This window comes from Crocuta crocuta, unplaced genomic scaffold (genome assembly GCF_008692635.1).
Source record: "Crocuta crocuta isolate KB4526 unplaced genomic scaffold, BGI_CrCroc_1.0 scaffold90, whole genome shotgun sequence".
In the NCBI taxonomy this organism is placed as follows: domain Eukaryota; kingdom Metazoa; phylum Chordata; class Mammalia; order Carnivora; family Hyaenidae; genus Crocuta; species Crocuta crocuta.
This window is the reverse complement of record NW_027527449.1, coordinates 3946174-3963543: the sequence shown is the minus strand read 5'-3', so window position 1 is coordinate 3963543 and position 17370 is coordinate 3946174. Positions and strand designations below refer to the sequence as shown.

General features: G+C 41.9%; 1 protein-coding gene across 1 annotated transcript in view; it reads right to left on the bottom strand.

Moving 5' to 3' along the window:
* Positions 1 to 5859: 5859 nt before the first annotated feature.
* TRAPPC11 (trafficking protein particle complex subunit 11) overlaps positions 5860 to 17370 on the bottom strand; it is a 45377-nt gene continuing 33866 nt past the window's right edge. The window contains exons 26-30 of the mRNA XM_077761944.1: positions 16791 to 16902; positions 13497 to 13588; positions 12409 to 12542; positions 10395 to 10562; positions 5860 to 6857 (exon numbers count right to left, since the gene is read on the bottom strand). Of these exons, the coding sequence (XP_077618070.1) occupies positions 6813 to 6857; positions 10395 to 10562; positions 12409 to 12542; positions 13497 to 13588; positions 16791 to 16902 (551 nt within the window). The 3' untranslated portion in view covers positions 5860 to 6812. The remainder of the gene's footprint in view (positions 6858 to 10394; positions 10563 to 12408; positions 12543 to 13496; positions 13589 to 16790; positions 16903 to 17370) is intronic.

Genomic DNA, 17370 nt, shown 5'->3' with positions numbered 1-17370 from the left:
TCACCTTCTCCCAAAATCATATGGCCAAAGATTCACCTACTCCTCCTGTGGGACCTACTCAAATAGGAAGAGAGAGTTGTGAGTGGGGATATAAACTGTTTAATCACATCCTCACCCTCAAGTATCACTGAGCCTTCATATACCTTACCTCCAGGGGGACTGTCATGGGTCACAAAGGAGCAAGGTCACGCCCAGGATCCAGCCACTGACTCTCTTCCCACTGGTGGCTGTGATATTTTCCCTTTAAAAATAACATTTATCATTTTTGTTAGAAAACACACAATTACTGTTGAAAACACAACAGGATAGTAAGATATAGACAATTAAAATCACCTAGAATCCAGTAACCGCAAACTATTAGTTTGCTGTGTGTACTTCCGGTCACTTGGAACCCCCTGGGTATGTGTGCGCCATGTTGGGTTTTGTCCTCTCAAACAGGATCGTATCCCACTTGGTTTTGTAGCTTGTTCTCTCCCTCAAAGATTTGGAGTGACGTTTCCCCCCTGCTATTAGGTACTTCTCTACGACGGACTGATCTATCCAGAAGACAGGTGGTTTCACCAGGCGGGGAGGGCCCTTGTCACAAGGATTTGCATGTCGAGGCTCAGGCCGCGCTGGGGTGGGCGCCCAGATCTGCCAAACCCCACACACAGGGTGGAGGGAGGAGGCCTGGGGGATGGGGGGCACCGCTTGGCACCAGCATCGCAGACGCTCTCCCTTCGGGGAGCGCGCATTCCAGAAGCACCTCCCTGAGTCCTCCAGGAGGCCCCGCACCCCGCTGGGGGCTCGCCCACCCTTGCCGCCCCTTCAGACACTCGACGCTGGGCTCTGGAAAGCGGACTTTCTCACTTTGCTTGCGTTGGGCTTCTGAGGCGGGTGTGGGGCGGGGATTAGGACCCGGGGAGGGTTGTAGCTGAGGGGGGCGGGGGTCTAAACCAGACGGGTCCTTTCCGGACCGCGCTGCCTCCCGGGAAGAAAAGGTCAACTTAACATCGCTTCACCTCCTAGGTGCCCTTTGCAAAGTCCCTAGAAGGCATTTTGCGTTATGCTCCGGAAACGCAGCGGGGGCCTCTCAGGAACGGCGGCCCTGCAGCTTGTTGGCAGCGGCCACGCCGTCCTTCAGACAGAGGCGAGCNCGTCTGCTAAGCGCGCGGAAACCTCTATTGGTCACAGCCTGGCTCGGATTTTAGAACAGAAAGGCTCATTGTCCTGAAGTCACCCAGCCTGTCGGACCACTTTGGAAGTTTCTTTATGCTCCGCGGAACTTGGAGTTGGTCGTCCCGGTCTCTGGATTATTAACGCATGAGCGTTACCCAGCGAACCGCTCTCGGCAGGGGCGACCCTGGGTTAATTTTCCATGAGGCAGGGAAGGCAACGCTTGAGAAGAAAGGTTCTGCTCACCCAGCGCACTCACGCTTGAAGAACAGTAAACACTCCACTACTTGACGGGGGTGGGAGGAGGGGGGTATTAACCTGAAATTGTAGGGTTTTTTTTTAAAAATATTTTTATTTATTTGTAGGAGAGAGAGAGAGACAGCCGGAGCAGGGGAGGGTCAGAGAGGGAGAGGGAGTCACAGACTGAAACAGGCTCCAGGCTCTGAGCTGGCAGTCAGCACAGAGCCTGACGCGGGGCTCGAACCCACAAACCGCGAGATCATGACCTAAGCGAAAGTCGGACGCTTAACCGACTAAGCCACCCAGGCGCCCCTTGAAATTGTAGTTTTGTGGGACGTCGTTTGTGAGCAAGTGTGCATGGTCAAAGTGTCCTCGGACCAGACTGTCTTCAGGCTCCTGTATGCACTCTTACGGACTTGGCCTGCCCTTGGGCTTCTCTCTGACCTTGGAGAATCCTGTTTGAGCAAGAATCTTGCTATATCAGTTTAGGGGCATCCCCGACCCCCAGCCTTAGTATCTGATCCCCCTGGGCTGCCTTAAGCAAAAATTCTGTGGATGGGGGCCTTGGGTGGCTCGGTCGGTTAAGCGTCCCACTCGGTTTCAACTCAGGTCATGATCTCACATTAGGTGAGTTCGTGCCCCACCTGTGAGAGTGCAGTCGGCTTAGGATTCTTTCTCCCTCTCTCTCTCTCTGCTCCTCCCCTGGCCATGCCGTCTCTTTCTCAAAATTAGTAAATGAACTTAAAAACAGAATTCTGTGGGGATGGTCTAGCAAGAATCCCCCTTTCCCTTACTTCTTGGCGATTTTCCACACACTGACCTCCACCCTAGGCCTTGCCTGTAAGCCCCATTTGTCCGTTTTAGAATTGAGTCCAACCTCTCTCCCCTACAAAACCCCATTGAAGGAGCCTCTCTTGAATACAGAAAGGCTGCCTGTCTTTAACAAGTGCCCTGAATAATTTTTTAGCAATTTCTGATGGTGAGTGCTGCATGTGTGGGTGTGTGGGGTAAAAGACCCCATCATGTAATGATTACCTGTTTTTTAAACAATTAGTATAAAATACATTCATTAAACAATTTCATCTTGCTACTGTGTCAGGCTCATGTGCTAGTTTCCCAAGAATCATTTTAGAACATCTATAATAGTGCATAATTGAAAAAGGTTCACAGGAGTGAAAATCTGGTATTAGTATAGTTTGAAGAAGTTATCTCCTTGATTTTATCTGTACAGCTGAAGATACCTTGTAAACTCTATTTTTCAAACTTCACATGCTTTACGAGTGAACATAGGCACACATATCCCGCTGAGCTGATGAAGCCAGATGGAGGCTCCTGGGTCTCCTTTAGAGAAGGTGAAAGCTGCTACCAAAAATGTCACAAGACCATCACACCAGCCTGACATTCCCATCCTCCAGCTTTTCATTTACATGATTACTCATAAGAATAGAGGGAAAGGAGAAGACAAACCCAAACAAAAACCAAAGCTCTTGCATAACATTAGAGATTAGTGAAGTCACCAACTTATCACTCTGAATATTATATACAGCAAGAATTAAGTTATTAAAACCTCTTAGATTTTAGGGTAATTAAAAAGACGTAGTGGGTAGGGGAAAAATACAGAATAACTCCAGCCAGCAGGAATAAAATGCAAGATAGCATTTAAAATTTTCCTTTTGCAACCTCTGACTCAGATAATTGCCATTGATGGATAGTTCGCTGAAAGCATGTGCTAAAAGGGCTGTCATCCTCTAAGCCCACTGGCTGATGTCAGCATCACCAAAAGTGAGGTGGCCAGTGCACATCCTATTACCACACACTAGGCAATAGGATGTGCAGCATATCATCTGAGATATCCTTACCAAAAAAAGAGGGGGGGTCAGAAGCAAGGCAGGCAGGGACTCAGGTAAGCTTTGGACTCTAACCCCCAGTCTGCAGGAAACACAGGAGATGGAGCAACATTTGTTAAATGACACCCTGGGGGAAGCAATCAGCCAACACCAGAATGTGAAATATGTTACAAGCCACCTGACTCCATTTCTTCAACACCTCCCTCAACGGTAAGGGATAAAAAGGGGTTGCTGTTCTATGTTAAATGAAACTGAAAAAAAAAAAAAAAAAGACTTGAGAGACATAATAGAATGGAAGACCTTGTTAGGATGCTGGTTAAACTATAGAAAGACTACTCTGTCAATCCTTGTTAGGATCCAAACCAACTATCAAGTCTACTTGGTCAATCAGGAAAAATTGAATACGTATTACATATTAGACAATCTCAGGGAATTATTGATAATTTTTTAGAGTAATGATGCATTGTTTGTTTCTGGGTTTGTTTGTTTTTTTTAAGTCCTTTTATGGGTGAAATTATCTAAGAGGCTGAGACTAAATAGTACACAGCAAAGTTCTGATAGCTATGGAAACTGAGCACAAGCATGGAAGTATAGTGTCTACTTTTGTGTATGTTTGAAAATTCTCACGATTAAAAAGAAATAAAGGGATAGTCATCAGAAGTGGAGAAAATAGTGTAAATGTGGTCTGAGTACCTGATGGTCATGATCACCTCTGATAAACGAGCTATCACAGAGCTCCCCCTGTCTTTTATTTAAATAATTCCGTATTTCATCTTGAATATATGGCTATTTATTTCTTCCGGTTACATTTGGCATTGCAGATTCAGTCCTTTGTTGAGACAATGGTTGTTATGGTCACTCAAGATCAAACATTTTTCAAACTACAGTTCTTCAATCTGATGAGCATTGAGAAGCCAAAGACCAGCGTCATCCCCAAATCCTTGAATTTTCAGCAAAAAAAAAAAAAAGCCCTGCTCTCCAGGAGCAGTGGTGGTGACAGGGACAGAGCTTTATTCTTTCAGTTCTGTGTGAGTTTCATGGCCCCCCTTTCTCTTATCACTGAATATGAACCTCCTGAATAGGAAAACAGCACTAGCTTACTTGATAGCCAACGAGTCTACGCTAAAACGCACTTGGTGCGCTATGATGCTGGCAGGCATGGACGCCGGCCAGCATATCCTTCATCACCTGGAAAGCTCTCTGTGGATTTGTTTACTTTACAAACTTTTATATGTCCTCTAAAACTCCCTCACACAGCATTAGCTGTTCAAGGGTCATGGAAATGCATTCCCACACAAGAAAAACACAATGATTTTATGACAAATATGAAAGCAAAGCTGACCCTGCTCCTGGAGGAGGCCCTTGCTTCACTGAGGCTTCCTCATTCCTGCCCTATGCTCACCTCCACTGCAGTTCCCTTCTACCTTGTATTTTTATTATTTCTTTAATCATGGACATTTCTTTAATCATGGGACCCAGGGAAGCTGATGATTTCATGTACTTTTGAACTAAAAATTTCAAGTTAAAAGCAAGAAGAGATGTATTTCCAGCAGCACTAACGGTCTGGGAGAGCTTGGGAAAGGGTTACTCCGCTGCCAACTCCAAGAACGAGGGACAGCAGAGGCCGGCGTGTGTGGTGGGTCCTCGGCAGCGCGCAGGGGCACGCGCCACAGCGACATCAGTGTTCATCAATGTTACACGCGCGCCGGGGATTCATTTGTTCCAACACCCACTTCGAGTTTGACAATGGCAGTGTTAACACGTAAGATCTTTATTACAGAAGCCCTGCATCAGACCCTCCTCAAATTCAAAGGAACCTGCGAATTTTTCAAGCTGGTTACGTCCCATCAGTGGGGCATGAAGTCAACTTAGCAGCTTACACCAGGGACATTTTGTAACAAAACAGAACAGGATATACAATTCAAGAGTATACAGAATATATTCTTATTATATAATAATATTATATAATAACACATTTCATGACATTTTCGTTCATAGCTTTAGACATTTACACCTATGTACACACATATATGCTCATGTATGTACTGAACTACATAAGCATCGACAAATTCTGATAACACGAACCCTCCAGGAGGTGCGTGAATATCTTCAGTCTTCCCGTAATAATAATAACAGTAGTGGTAATAATAATATAATAGATGTCCCCGGGTAAGCACCCCTGTGGGTCAGCGACTGGTCCCAAGCTCTTCTCAGGCAGTAACTGTTACCTTCCTCCTAACCTAGGAGGTCAGTGTGGGCACCACCCACACCTTACAGATAAGAACACCAGACACACAGAGGGTAAGCAACTTGGACAGACCTCACCGGCAAGCAGCAGAGCGGGGATCTGACCGCGCACGATCTGACTGCGGAGACAGGCTCCCCGTGGCCTCTACCTGAAAAGCCAAGACCGCAGGGAACTCACGTCCTCCCCAGACCGCCAATCCTACTTTCCGGCCCCCTGGAAGGTTAGCAGAGCCAGTTCTGGAATGCACAGCTCCCAGTCTCCAATCCTACGCTCTCCCTAGGCCTCAGGCAGCAGTATTCTTAGTAAAAGCTGCTTTGTGAGGCTGAAATCAAACAAGCTCAAGATAAATAAAGATACATACAAGCGTACTTGAAAGAGAACAGATTTATTTACATCACTAGTTCCTTCTTACAACTCCCATGCTTTTAAATAATAAAATCTTCCAGGAAATCTGGTAAGTTTTAAATTAAGATATTTTAACAGAAGAAAATTTTCACGATATGATTTTTATTTACATGAATTTCCAAGAGTGTTAGATAGTTCCTTTTGAAGTGGCCCAATATAGCTAAAAGTTCTCATTTAGACCTTGTATCTTTTTCAAAAACTATTAGCTTAAGAAATTCAGCTTATAATCACATCCTTATAGTTTAGATCCTGACAGATGAAAATCTTGTTAACACACTTACAAATACAAACCTGTTTCATAAATGATCCACATTTGGGTTCCAAGCTGAACTATCTCACGTTTTGATACTAAGCCGAGATTTTTTTTGTTTTTAAGACAGCTTTTAAATTCTTTGACTAAACATTTCTGGAAGTTTTCTGGATCAGTCATACGACTGCTTATGAGTTTGTACATATATAATCTGAACACACATCCAATTTGTGAGGATGGGATCATCTCCAGTTCAGCCAACTCTAAAAGTGACTCACAGGGATTCACTTCACTGGGGCAGATATGAGGGCATTTTCCTCTCCTTGGCCACTCATATTTGGGATGCTTCCTTTTCCTCCCATACTGCACACGCAAGTCACTTACTTTTAAAAGAACTTACTATTCACAAAATGACTTCCGGCAATAACAATGGTCCAATATCCTTCCACATCACAGTGAGAGATTTCAAATATTTATTAGTGAAACTATAAGAGAGGACAGATTTTCCTAATATTTTAAGCATGAGTTCCTCTGAATAGTTGGTATAACATCCATTAAAAAATAGAAAAGATTAACTTTTACCATGATCAAAGCTATAGTTCACAATGAAAAACATATAGTTCTGTCCACCTTCTTTGGAAGAACAGCCAAGGGCCGGTCTTGAACATCATGCCGCAGCAATAGAGGTATCATCCATGAGTCGACCCTGTGGCTTTAAATTGGGAAAACAAAACAGGTTTACAAAATGATACCAACAAAAGCTCTATGAACGGAAAAGATTCTGAAATTCTTGGAACTGTTTCACAAAAACAGAATCAAATGTACACGTATCAAAATCACATTGTTCTTCTCCTTCTTTCACCCCACGGTCCCTCTGCACTTGAACCTGGGGATGGCAAATGCGAGCCTAGGTGTGCCTCCTGTTCGCTCTGACCTAACAGACGTCACCTGCCGAATCCACCGCAGGCGCCATTTCTCTTCACCTTGTTTTCTAGCAGCTACTCAATCTATCACCAGGAGCAGGTAGAAGGGAACCTAGTTACCACTCCTGCTTAAGTGATAGTTTTATTCTCTCTCTCTTGCTCAGGGCCCTCCTGTACCTCAAGCTTTACATAGGCCACAAAGCTAAGTGACAGGCAAGTTCTTGGGGATTCGCGGTCTCCCAATCTCCTGTCTGAGAAAAAGCAATCCACAGTGACCTAGGGTGTCTGACAATGAATACTGCAAGGACAGAAGCAATAGATGAAAACAAAAATTTCCCCTTCCTCGAGGTCACTGAAAAAAACATTACATGAGAAGAGTAAAGGCCAAGCCGGAATGAAAGGTATTGTAACAGCACTCAGGATATCAGATTTCTGACAGGTTAGCAACACCTCAGGGTGTCATCAAGTAACTGACAAAATGAAATTTTAAAAAAATGTTTATTTATTTTGAGAGAGAGAGAGACAGAGAGACAGAGAGAGAGAATGAGCAGACTCCATGCTACCAGCACAGAGCTTGACTCAGGGCTTGAACTCACAAACTATGAGCTCATGATATGAGTCAAAATCGAGAATCAGACACTAACTGACTGAGCCACCCACAAGCCCCCAAAATGAAATTCTTGCAAATAATTTGATCAAGCAGATGTATGTTAGCAGACCTGTGTGGTAATGCACGACAGAGACGGTATTCAAGACATGAAACAGAACAGGGTGACAAAGTCATCACCAAAAGCCACTTACTATGCTTTATGCGGAATGACTCCCAGGGGACTCCAGGAGGCAGGGAAGGGAGCACTCCTGCCTTCAGTTTTGTTGCTGTGCGTTTTATGCAGGTACACACGTGTGCATATGCATGTGTGTATGTGTGTGTGTGTGCACATACACATGTAAATTAGGCCTCTGACACTTGAGCCAGGAACGGAATGAATGAAAGCACAGGTGCTGGTCTTTTATACTTCACATTATCTTTAGTCCTGATAGAGGATGTGCAGTTCTAGAAACAGAATAATGGCTCAACGTGGTTAAATCCTTACGAAACGCGGCTTTACAAACAGGAGCAGAAGACAAGAACATGATGCAATCAGAAGACTGGAATCTACTTTTCAAAGGAAGAAAAATATTCTTGTAGCCTTGAAGGAGGGGAGCGCTGTTCAGCACAACTCTCCGTGCTCATGGAGACGCTCTGCGTCAGTGCCGCCCACCATGGGAGCCGCCAAGCACCAATCTCTGAGCACTTTGGACGTGGCTGGGGCAGCTAAGTTTTAAATTAAATTCTAATTAACTTGAACTTAAATCTCCATAGGGCACACGGGGCTAGTGGCCATCCTCCTGGAATGGCAGGGCTCCCAAGTCTAGTAACGATGTGAAGGGACACAGTCAGTAAGGTAGTGAGTTGTGTCAGACTGTTGGCCCACTGGGAAAAGGGTAATCCGCAGTCCCTGCCCTTAGTGTGACGGGTGAAGCAACTGTAGTTGGGACTCTCCCCAGCTGATAAGGGGGCTGGCTCTGAGGACCGCAGGTGGCTTTTGTGGTAGCAGTCAAGGTGCTAGAAGGTAGTACTTGTATTGAGAAAAGAGAATGGCAGTTCGAAAGGGGCACGTCAGTTACATTAACACTTGCAAATGATTATGGTTCCGGAACCTTCCCACAGATTTCAGCACTGCCCAGAAGAGGTTTACTGTGGAAGAAAATGAGAAGACTGAACCAGCAGGAGCTGGGCTTGGGTGGGGTGGAGGGAGCCCTACAGGGAAAGGAATGAAGGAGATTAATCGATGGACCTGAAATCTCCTGATTCCTCAAACTGATCAACTCTCCCATCTCACACAGGCTATGTTTGTACACATCTGTCTACGCTGATACATGCTCTGACACTAATTAAAGCTGCACTTCTGAGTTTGGGGATACCAGACTTCGGAAGGTCAAACGGCTGAAAGGACATCAGAGACCACGATTTCCCCAGTGCCCCCCACCCCAGTCATGAGAGTTTTTTCCCTGCAAGGTGACCTCAGACATGACAGGGAGGAACAGCAACAGACATGGCTTCAGAATGTGAACACCCTGCTGCTGGGGGTGAGGAGGGCAGAGGAATACAGGAAACCTCCGTACTTTCCTCTCCATTTTACTCTAAACGTAAAACTGCTCTTAAAAAAAAATAAAATAATAAAGTCTTTTAAAAAGCCACTTTTAAACACAGGAGATCTAGATTTATGAAATTTTTCTTTTATAATTTAAAAGTATGATGCTTAGGCGGCGCCTGGAAGGCTCAGTAGGTTACGTGTCCAATTTCAGCTCAGGTCATGATATCGCGGTTCATGAATCTGAGCCCCACGTTGGGGTCTGTGCTAACAGCTCAGAGCCCGGAGCCTGATTTGGATTCTGTATGTGTCTCTCTCTCTGCTCCTCCCCCACTCGCACTCTCTCTCTCAAAAATAAACAAACATTAAAAAAAAATTTTTTAAATCAAAGTATGGTGCTTGGAAATGTTAATAAATTATTTTTTGCAAATGTAAATAAGGAGTAGTGTAAGTCTGGAAAGATAAAAGCTAGGAAGATTATGAAGGATACTCTAATACAGACTAGTTCATAATTTACCCCATCTCAGCTTATATAAAGAAGGGACAGCTCCTCTGAGCTTTCGTATCTGAGCTGCTGAGGAAAGCACAAGCACGTGGAGGGAAGCCTCAATCCCGGGCATCGAGAATGGCTTCGCTGGAGGTGAGCACTGGGCTGAAGGAGCCACCTGTGTGGCCCCATGCACTCGTTCCCACACTGACTACCACCAGCCTACACATTCCTTTACTGCAGGAACCTGGAAACGGTACGGTGTAAAAAATCAAAACGTTAAACCAGAGTACAGTTTCCAACGCTGGGGCATTTTCAGAAAAGACCCCAATCCAGTATTACAGAGAGAGTGAGGAAAGCTCAAGGGTCATATTTAGAAAGTGAATCCATTTTGATTAAAAATTACTTATAAACTAACCAAAACTTAAAAGCATGCGTTACTTATAAGCCAAAGAAAAAACCTAAGGATACTGTAAAGGTAAATCATTACTCACCTGAGGGAATAAAAACCTTGGAAATTAGATTCTGTAAAATAATAGCAACTTTATAGACATGGAAAGCAATACTGCCAAATTCATATGATCTAGGTCAAAACTATCGGTTAGTCTCAAAATACTGTTTAGAGCAGCTTACATGAGAAAACACCTTGTTTGGTTTGTTCTCAAGTCAGGGGCCGTGAAAGGCAGACCATTTCTAAGCCTTACCTTTACAAAAATACTGGTAGGGATCAAACGTCGAAGCAGCTGATTTGTGAAGTGAGGAAATCTAAGCAGGTTGACGTGGAGAGATGGCAGCTGCTGGTATCCAGCCATCAGAGGATAGAAATTATATAACATTTCCTGTTCGGTGCCGGGAAGGATACGCAATCGAATCTACATAACAACAAATTGTGGAGAGAGAGAATCAATATATACACGTACAGCACCTTTCTGGTATCACCCCTATGTTATTTGCCAATCAGCAGGCACCCGCATCTTTCTGGTGAAATGTTCTCTCTCTCCTATTCCACCTTCCACACAGATTCCACAACATAGGGCTGAATTAGGAGACTAGGACCACACACATAATAAATGTACAAAACAAATGTGCGTGCTATCTCAGTTTCTTTGGTTCCTACCAAGATCTAAAAGGCAACTTGTACCAGCCTAAAAAGCGGAACACTAGATGAATTGACGTTTTCTGTGTCTTAGGCCACGTAGATTTCATAGTCACTTATGCCAGGAGATAATTTGTAAAAAAGTATCTTTGTAAACACTATGTCAACATAAGACAAACTAGTTGTTTCTGGTGTTTTCGGGATTTTTGTGGCGAGGTAAATAATATCAGGGGAAAAAAGATGTTTGGAAAATTTTAGTAATACTTTAGAAAAGAACACAAAGGTAAGATTTTGGTATCATACATTATTTATTTGTAAGTCAAATGTGAAAAGGATCAGGACACTCAAAAATGCTTACACATTTGCAAATGAGTACATATGGTATGTACGTGTGTCAAAGATAATATATGTGTGTGTACCAACATATAATAGTTTATATGATATGTACTGTCTATTATAAACTTAAATTAGTGTGTGGACTTACAGTCTACTTCGTATAGAATTCTATTTTTTTTATTTTTTTAAAAATATTTTTATTTATTTTTGAGAGACAGATCGAGACAGCACAAGTAGGGTAAAGGCAGAGAGAGACGGAGACACGTAATCAGAAACAGCCTCCAGGCTCTGAGCCATTCATCAGCACAGAGCCCAATGCAACTGCAAGATCATGACCTGAGCCGAAGTCAGACACTTAACCGACTCAGCCACCCAGGCGCCCCAAGAATTCTATTTTACATTTCACAACAAAGCTAGCACCCAGAATGTGCACAGCACGAATGACTAGTCAGGGTAACAATTCTAAGTATTATGACATGTTTGTTTCTCTAATTATGTCCTTGTCAACAAAAAGTATTTACTGACTTTTGAGGGGCGTGTGTTATCAACTTTGACCGAAAACAGTATTCTCACGGAAACTGGTTTTGCCTCAAAGTGTGTGTTCCACTCAAAAATGTGATGAACTTTTCCACCTCTGATTTGAATGGGTGAATCAAACCACGTGAATAATTTATTTTTATGTGTAAATATAAAATTGTGTCTAAATGTACCAAAGATTAAGTAAATTCTATGGAAGGTCAAAAATCTCTAAAAAATTTCACTGATAGCTCAGAAAAGAATCAGGGTTTTTTTTGTTTTGTTTTGTTTTTTAATAGGCTCCATGCCCAGTGTGGGCTTTATTAAGATTAAGAGTCACATGCTCTACCAACTGAGCAAGCCAGGCCCCCCAGAGAATCAGGCTTTTAATGTGGGTAGTCAGGCTTCTAGGCCTCAAATTAAAATACACACACAGACACATAGACACACACAGACACACACTTAGCAGTAATAAAAGGAAAATCTAAAATTTTCATAAATTCTATTATAACCTGAGGATTTGTGCATTCTTGTTTTACAGAAAGATAGAACTTGCATGTATGATCTTGATGTGAAAAGGGTTGTCCACTTAACCCACCTCTACAAATTGTACTTAATATTTAAAGGTGACTAAAAATTTCCTACTATCAAAATAACAGGGACCACAATCAGCCTTATCAGGTCATTTGGAAAAATTAAGTATACAGCTCTCCATTTCCCGGCCACACTTCTGCATCTACACAAGCAACCCAATGAGGCAGGACTTATACCTGTTTAAGACCAGAGAACATGAAGGCATCACTGGGCTCCACAGAAATCTCCACGTCTTGAACTAAGTTAGTCTTGTTCTGTAGGTGATACTTGACAGGTAAGGATTCTCTGACACGCCCAAACGATGGCAGATCTGCAGAGAAAGACAACACGTTTCTCCCGGTTACAAAAAATAGTTCACCATTTAGGAGTTCTTTTTATAATCAATCTCATTCTGTAGACATGGGATTATTTAAATTAGTGATATTACTGCACTCTTGCTAAAGAAGCACATTCTTTGGACAATGGCCATGGGACTATGATAAAACAAGCTAAACAGAATCAAGGCTCCTTCCAAAGCTGAATGACTTAGAAAGGGTCTTGGCTATCAGGAACTGAATTAAATTTTAGGAATAATTTTTTAAACTATGAAACATGTCCCTCAATATCCATCATGGTTCAAGAAGAACGACAGGCATCATGGGAGCACATATCATTAATATGAAGTATTCTTGCCAAAAACTTGAACCTGAGTCTGACCAAGGCTACAGATCTAACCACCAACTTACAGGGACATTTAAAAATGATACAGTGCAATCAGCAAAACCCAGACTGTGGGAAGCTCTACAGGGCAACTGACTCTATTTCTTTAACAAATAGCAGGTGGGGGGGGAGCAGTAAAGGAGGTGAGGGGGTGGAGAGGGAGTCTGCCTGCTAGAGATTTCAAAAGTATGAGACGTCCATCAACGGCAGTGTCGAGACCTTAAAATAACCTAAACATGCAGAGTCAAAATAGGGAAATTGCGACACTGGAATTTGGTAATATTAAGGAATTATTGCCAATTTTTTAGGTGATGATAATAGAATCATGATCATGTTTAGAAAAATAACCATTAATACAGAAATACTGATAGATGACATAGTACCTGGGGTTTGCTTTAAAATAAGGTAGGAGGTGGAGCGAGAGGTACAGATGAAACAAAACTGATCATAATCTACTTTTGTAAATGCTGGGCGCTTTTCGTAATAATAGTAGTTTTAAATCTTAGAAGCTAAAATAAATATTCTTACTGGATTCTCTTTACCAAGCACAATTTGATGCCGTTACCTGCATTCACATGGAGGGGAATGTTTTCTACGATCACGTGTGGCAGAGTGATGACAGTGCTGATGACAGGGACATTTCCCATGGCTGAGGTTCTGTGACAGAAAAGGGCATCTTTCAAATCCACATTTTATGTGAAACGTGAAATCAAAAACAGGAAACGTGTATAGTCACCAACTTGTTTCAAAGGAAAAACAGAAATTACGTAGATATCTCCTAAAATTTTATTCCTGGAAGTAATTTAGGGAAATAAAGGCTATCAGAATCCCATTCGTGTTTTGCATGTTTCCAATGAACCGATGTTATAACCCAAGGCTGCTGTTTGGTCAGAGGGCCAGGATGTGAATCAGCCACACCGTGAAGCCCACCGTTTACCACAGGGTGTGGAAGCAGAGCGCTCTCGGTGCGGGCGGTAGCGCGCTGACTGGCGTTATGACACGGACCTTCTCACCCCTCGGCCGATTCAAGGCCGAGCACTAGACCCCTTCCCAGTGTACCGTTCTAACTACACTACCAGTACAGAGTAGAAACCGAAGAACCAAAAGTATTTTATTGCCAATAAACAGAGTGGCTTTCTGATATCATGGAGATAAAGTAAATAACATCATGAAACTGCTCACCGTCTTCCCCTGTGTTACAGTTAGACGGCTGGTAGCTGTCTGACCCCCGAGGACCAGCCTTGGGGAGAGTCTGGATCAAGATGTGGAACCGGTGACACTGAGTGCAAATTATCACACCGCAAAAGCCCCCAGGGGCACCATCTAACCCCTCATCATCAGTAGGTCTTTATGGTATTACAGTAATGTGATGGGATGATGAAGCAGTGCCTTCAAATTCCTATTTTAATTCCTATAAACATAAAGTAAACTAAACTACAATGTGGTAAATTCAGAAGTGGGGGAAAGAATAATGTTAGCTCTTTTCAAAAATAAAAGTCCATTATTTTTCCTTTCTCATTTCTCATATGTCTCATTCACAGTTTTAAAATTGATGAAAAACTGAGCCAGGCCAAGAGATTAACACATGAAATAGCACATATCTACCTTCCAGCCTGAGAAGACATCACAATATAGTTGAATCTCCCCACATGCCCCTTCCTGCTTGCAGCTCCCCTAGAAGTAACTACTAGCCTAAACTTGGGACCCATCGTTGCTACGTATTTCTTTGCACTTTTCCAAATTATATAGGTGGCCTAAGAAATGTATAGTGTTTAACATGTTTTCCAATATTACATACATGCAATCTGTTCATATTCTCAACATCTGCAGTTGCTTTGTTCCCTTAATACTGATGCAGCTCTGGTGCATTGACCTTCACTGATACATCACATTCCCATCTATGACCACGCCACAACTTACCCATTTTCCTGTTGACGGGTACTTAGTTTGTAACTCTTTACTATTATAATCTGAGGTGCTATCAACATTCTTACATACATCCTTTGTGTCCTTGTTTGAGACCTTTTCTGTGATTGTAGGATATAGGTATTCTCCATTTCACTTGGCACTGCTGAATGGATTTCCAAAGTAATTGTTCTATTTTACACTCCACCTTTTTTGACAAACTTTGCATTGTTAACCCCTTTCATTTTTCCAAATTAATGGGAACACATTTGAATCTCAGATTCCTAGTAAGGTTGACCTTCTCTCCCTATGTTTCCCGGCCATCTGGCCTCTTCTGTTTCTCTTACACTGCATCCTTAAGATTTTGCTCAACTTTCTGTTATGTTAGGAGACTTGTATTTTTATGATTTGTATAAGTTCTTTTTTTTTTTAATTTCTTAATGTTTTATTTATTTTTGAGAGAGGGATAGAGACAGTGTGAGCAGGGGAGGGTCAGAAAGAGAGGGAGTCACAGAGTTCGAAGACAGGCTCCAGGCTCTGAGCTAGCTGTCAGCACAGAACCCAACACGGGGCTCGAACGCACAAACCGTGAGATCATGACCTGAGCCAAAGTCAGACGTTTAACCGACTGAGCCACCCAGGCACCCCTGATTTGTATAAGCATGAATTCTAATGCTTTTTCAGTTTTGCGTGTTGTAAATAGCTTTTCCCAATTTGTATTTAGTCTTCTCATTTTTTATATGGTATTCTTTAATACATTAAGAAACTTAATTTTAATAAATCAAATTCATCTGTTTTACTAGCTTACATTTTTTACATCTTACTTAAAGAAACTCTTCCTTATTCCAAAGTCATTAAACAATTCTTATTTTCTACTAAAAGTAGTAATATTTTGGTTTTCACAATTAGAATTCTAATAGCCTGGAATTAATTTTTATACACAGTGATAGTGGAGATATAATTTTTCCCCAAATGGATACCCAATTGTTTACCACCAATTAATTATAAAGCAGTTGATCCTTTCTCCACTGATCTGCAATGTTTCTTCTCTAAAACATGATTTTCATATGTGTGGATCTATTTATAAACTCTTCTGTTCCACTGGCCTATTTACATATTCCCATGCCAATACCATAGCACTGACTGCTGTAGCTTTACATTAAGTCTGGGAATTTAGAAGAGCCAAGTACCCTTGCCTACTTTTTCTTCTGCAGTACCTTGACTATTTCTGAGTTTTTGCCTTTCCATACAAGCTTTAGAATCAACAGTTGTCAAGTTTTACAAAAACAAACTAAAACAAGCTATTGAGATTTTGAAGGAAATTGCACTGACTTATAGAACAAACAATATTAGATCTTATCTAAATCCTAAACAAAACACTTTGTGTATGTCCCATTTAGGAAATTCCTTTAATGTTTTCAAGTTTTATAATTTTCTCCATAATGGCAACACCCATTTTCTATTTGATATATTCTTACTTACCTTATAATTGTTGCTACCATCTAAATAACATCTATTTTACAAGTACATGGCCTGGAGGTTTATTACTGATATATATGAAGCCAACTGATTTTTGTATATTGATGTTCTATCCAGCAAACTTGCTGGAACTCTTATAATTCAAATAATTTGTTGATTCCCTTGGGTTTTCTATGTAGACAATCCTATTGACTGCAAATAAGAAGAGTTTCTCCTAATGTTTTTAATGGTCCTTTCATGAGAATTCCCTTGGTTAAAATTTCATCAGTGTATAGGTCACAAATTGTGACAAATACAAATAAAAGTTTATTTACTCTTTTTAATCTTTGTGTTTTTGACAAATGTTTAGTGATAGCATGTGACGTCTACTCTTCTCTCCAGGACTGACAGAAGCTTTCAAATATTGAATGACAATGACAAATAATAAAGGCATTAGAATAGAAGAGATAAAGAAAAAATGATAGGGCTGATTTACCTCTTCCAGGTGATAATGTAATGACCAGTTGCTACTCCACCTTCAGCATTTCCAGCAGCGGGGCACCGAAGACAAAAGCACTCACTAGCACTCTCTCCAGTCTGTAAGACAACTATGAGGAATACTCTTTATAATCCTCATGCAACAACTTCCTCTATGAAGGGAGAGTTCTACCTCTAATAATAAAAAAGAGTATCAGTCATACATTATTTATAGAGACTTAAAAACTAAGGCTCAGAGATGTTAAATGACTTTTAACATTTGTTAAAGTAGCACCTGAAGGCGCTACACTTTGAAGAGAGAGGGATGAACAAGGAGCCAAGGAATCCAGATGGCCTCTGAGCACTGAAAAAGGCAGGAAAAGGATGTTCCCCAGGGCCAGACGGAGTGCACCGCCAACACCCTGAGTTTAGGACTTCTGGCCTCTAGACCATAAGGGTGATAAATCTGTGTGGTTTCAGGCCACTAACTTTGCAAACATGTGTTATGGCAGCAGTAGGAAACTAGTAATGGGAAATTCAAGGTAGACACTATTCACTCATTTGATAAACACTTATGATGCAACTATTATGAGGCTGAG